The sequence below is a fragment of the Gossypium hirsutum genome, chromosome A04 (genome assembly GCF_007990345.1).
Source record: "Gossypium hirsutum isolate 1008001.06 chromosome A04, Gossypium_hirsutum_v2.1, whole genome shotgun sequence".
NCBI lineage: Eukaryota > Viridiplantae > Streptophyta > Magnoliopsida > Malvales > Malvaceae > Gossypium > Gossypium hirsutum.
In genome coordinates, this window is record NC_053427.1 from 51,816,571 (window position 1) to 51,819,785 (window position 3,215).

Here is a 3,215-nt window from a genome sequence, read left to right on the forward strand (position 1 = left end):
ATTAATTGAAATAAACTGAATTTTGAATAAACGGGCAAATTATTTTTTTTTGGAATTTTTTAAAAAGAGGAAAAAAATTAGGGATGTAGTAGAAGAAAAACCACTTCACTGGTATTTGGTGTTGGGCGTTTTGGCTTGCTTGATGTGGACAATCAGGTTTTCGGTTTGCTTCGTCGGTTGTTATGCTTTTGGGGTTTGGTATCGGTAGCTTAGAATTTTTGGAATTGAGACTTGAAATACAAGCAATGATTGGGCATCAAAGAAATATCCTTTTCGTTGAGAAATCATACAGTGATGATGAATACTCATTTGTCATTCAGTACTATGATCCTCCACTCACTTTTGATATCTCCAAACCAGTTCCATCTAGGGTAAGGATCCATAGTAAAAGGCTGATTTAGTTCTTTTAAGAGCTGGGGTAGTTGAGGCTCAGAATCATGGTTCGATTGCTCAAAGATAGGACGGAGCTATCAAACTACGGCAATGGATGCATTGAAACACATCAAGGAATAGAAACAAGCTTTAACATATGCACCATAAGTTTCACTCTAGACCTGAGCATTTAAGATGGTAAGTATCACTGTTACTACCCTTCTCTACATTCAATTAAACCTATTCGGAATGCTCAAGGGCAATCAATCCGGTACAGATAAGGAAAAGGAGCAGAATCCACCAAAAACAGTCTAAAGTTCCTATGAGTTCTTAACTAAATTTAATAGTCCATCACAAACTAGGAGGCCAGCATCTATGTTATCCAACCACCAGAGAATGGAAGAGATACCATCAAGTGATTCCGGAATTTCCAGTAGAAAAAACCGAATCACTGCATTCTGCCTACAGGTTCAAGTGCTTCAACAGTAACAACGCTATTTCCTCTGATAACCTGCGATTCATTGATATCAATTAAAACAAGGCTAAATATGAAAGCATATCCCCTGAATGGCAATTTAAGCATTAAGCAAGGTATTTAAGGCGGGGAAAAGACTCATTGCCATTCACCTCCACGGTGTTGTCAACCACTAGATTCATAAACTGATCAAACCCACGAAGTGTACCAACAACCATCCGATTAGCATTCAGCTTGACTGCAGCATCAAATAACAGTATAATTCACACAATTAAATCAATTCCTTCTCATGCATGTTACAAACCTACAACGTAGGTAAATCAACAATCTGCAAGCTCATAGGCAACAAAAAGTAATTTTTTTTTATGTTCTGCATATGTAGTATTACAAGGCTTTCCCCTTTTATACTTCTTATCTTACATACGTCCGCCTAGTGGGCAACTTACGAGATCAACACAAGAATCAGCAGTAAATTCCTAACAAACAAAGACATGGATTCTTCAACCTACTGTTGAAACATGAATTTTTCAAACTTCAATTATGACCAACATGATAGATTCTTGGACATGCAAACACTAATAAACAAGAAAAAATAAAATTCCATGGGGCCGGTCACTTCCGACTCAAGCCTTACATATAAGCCAACCAGTGAGGGGGAAAAATGCAAAGACAGCACCCAACAAAAAACACCCAGATTTAAATCACAATTAAGTGACAGAAAATGGACAGAGGACACCGGCTTACTATTACAATTGAACTATTACACCTACAATTAGAACCCTTTCAGCTTTATATGCCAAAACACTGGATTCGACCGGACTCAGCTTAAAGAGGCATCTATCAACATGTACGAGAAACCTAGTTAACCAAATTCGGGTATAATTTAGCGACCACAAAAGGCAAGCATCATCAAATGAATGTAAAACTAAGTAGCATAAAACTGAAATAGGTAATCGCAAAGAAGGAAACAGGATAGAACTTACTCTGGAGTTGTTTGTCCATGTACCTGTTGCGTACAAATAACACCAATAGTATAATTAGAAATCGAAATACTGCGGATGAAGAAAAGAGAAGTGTTGAAATTAGCGTGAAGAAAAACATACTTTTTGAGATCTGGAGGTTGGCCGGATCTGCTCATTGCGTCAGAAATTTGGTTTGGAAGAGAGGAGAGTAGGGTTATGGGAGGAGGAAAATGAAATTGGATTTTTAGGTTCGAAAAATATATGACTAAAAGAAATGTTAAGAAAATAAAAAGAAATGGAAAGGGGGTACCGCGAGAATCGTACCACTAAACCAAGCACCCTTGCATTTAATGGAAAATACAACACATTGGAACAAGTTAAAAAAATATTAAATTCACTATAAGTGCAATCAATAGAATAAAGAAATGGCAGTTAACTTCATTAATACTTTATAGGAAATTGCAAGATACAATTGTAAAATCTCTCTCTCACAAGTTTCATGTATTTCAATTTTCATTAGTAGATAGTAAAATTGGTAAGAATGAGATATTAGCATATTACATATTTGGCCTTTTCACTTTTTTTTCTCTTTTAGCAAACCTTTTCACTTTCATAATTAGAAGAACTAATTCCTCAAATTGTATTTCATATAGAGCAATACCAAATTGGTTGGGATTTGTGTTGTTGTTGGGGGCGGTGGAAGCTTTGTCAACAAGTAAGGTGAGGTCAAGGTAACTTTCTCTATGGCTCCTCTGCTCATTTGTGGACTTTAGCTGATTCTTTATACATTTGTTCACGAGCTTGTGGTGTTGGGTTAACCCCACAAAATCACATTTGAGTTAACATTTCCTTCCCCCCTTTTTCAGCCCATATCTTTAATGTCTACTTCTAAATTGCTTTCTCAACAACGATATGTTGAACAATTCATTTCTTTGGGTAAATTATCATGAATGGAAAGAAAAAAAAGATGCTCTTTTAAGTTAATAGGACAATGATAACGATGACATGCAAAACTTTTAGCAAACAGTAAAACAAATGGAAACAATTGATCAATTACCAGCTTAAAAAACCATCACAACAAAGAAATTATTGAGTGGATGATAGTTGGGCCAATTTAGCTATTGGCTAATGGCTAAGATCGTTGTTCTGACTTATGATTAGATGTTAAGCCTAAGCATGGTTAAGCAAATTCCCTCGTGAGTAGTGATAGAGTGAGAAGCATAGGCCCATAATCAAATTTGACCCAGAAATCTTTTGGTTAAACAGGCCCAAATTATTGAAAGTAAAATTGTTAAAATTAGACATCTTTTATAATTTCTTGGGAATTATGACACATTGGTACAAGCTAAAAATTATTAATTCACTCGAATTGCATTTAATGGAATTAAGAAATGGCAGTCAACTCC

At 35.7% G+C, this 3,215-nt stretch overlaps 1 protein-coding gene across 1 annotated transcript; it reads right to left on the minus strand.

The window, feature by feature from the left end:
* Positions 1 to 530: 530 nt before the first annotated feature.
* On the minus strand, positions 531 to 2,168 carry LOC107948421 (probable small nuclear ribonucleoprotein G). The gene is made up of 4 exons (XM_016882960.2): positions 1,951 to 2,168; positions 1,831 to 1,853; positions 1,000 to 1,085; positions 531 to 883 (listed from the first exon to the last, which is right to left on the minus strand). The coding sequence occupies exons 1-4, from the start codon at positions 1,983 to 1,985 to the stop codon at positions 821 to 823; spliced, it is 207 nt and encodes a 68-aa protein (XP_016738449.1). The 5' UTR covers positions 1,986 to 2,168; the 3' UTR covers positions 531 to 820.
* Positions 2,169 to 3,215: the final 1,047 nt, after the last annotated feature.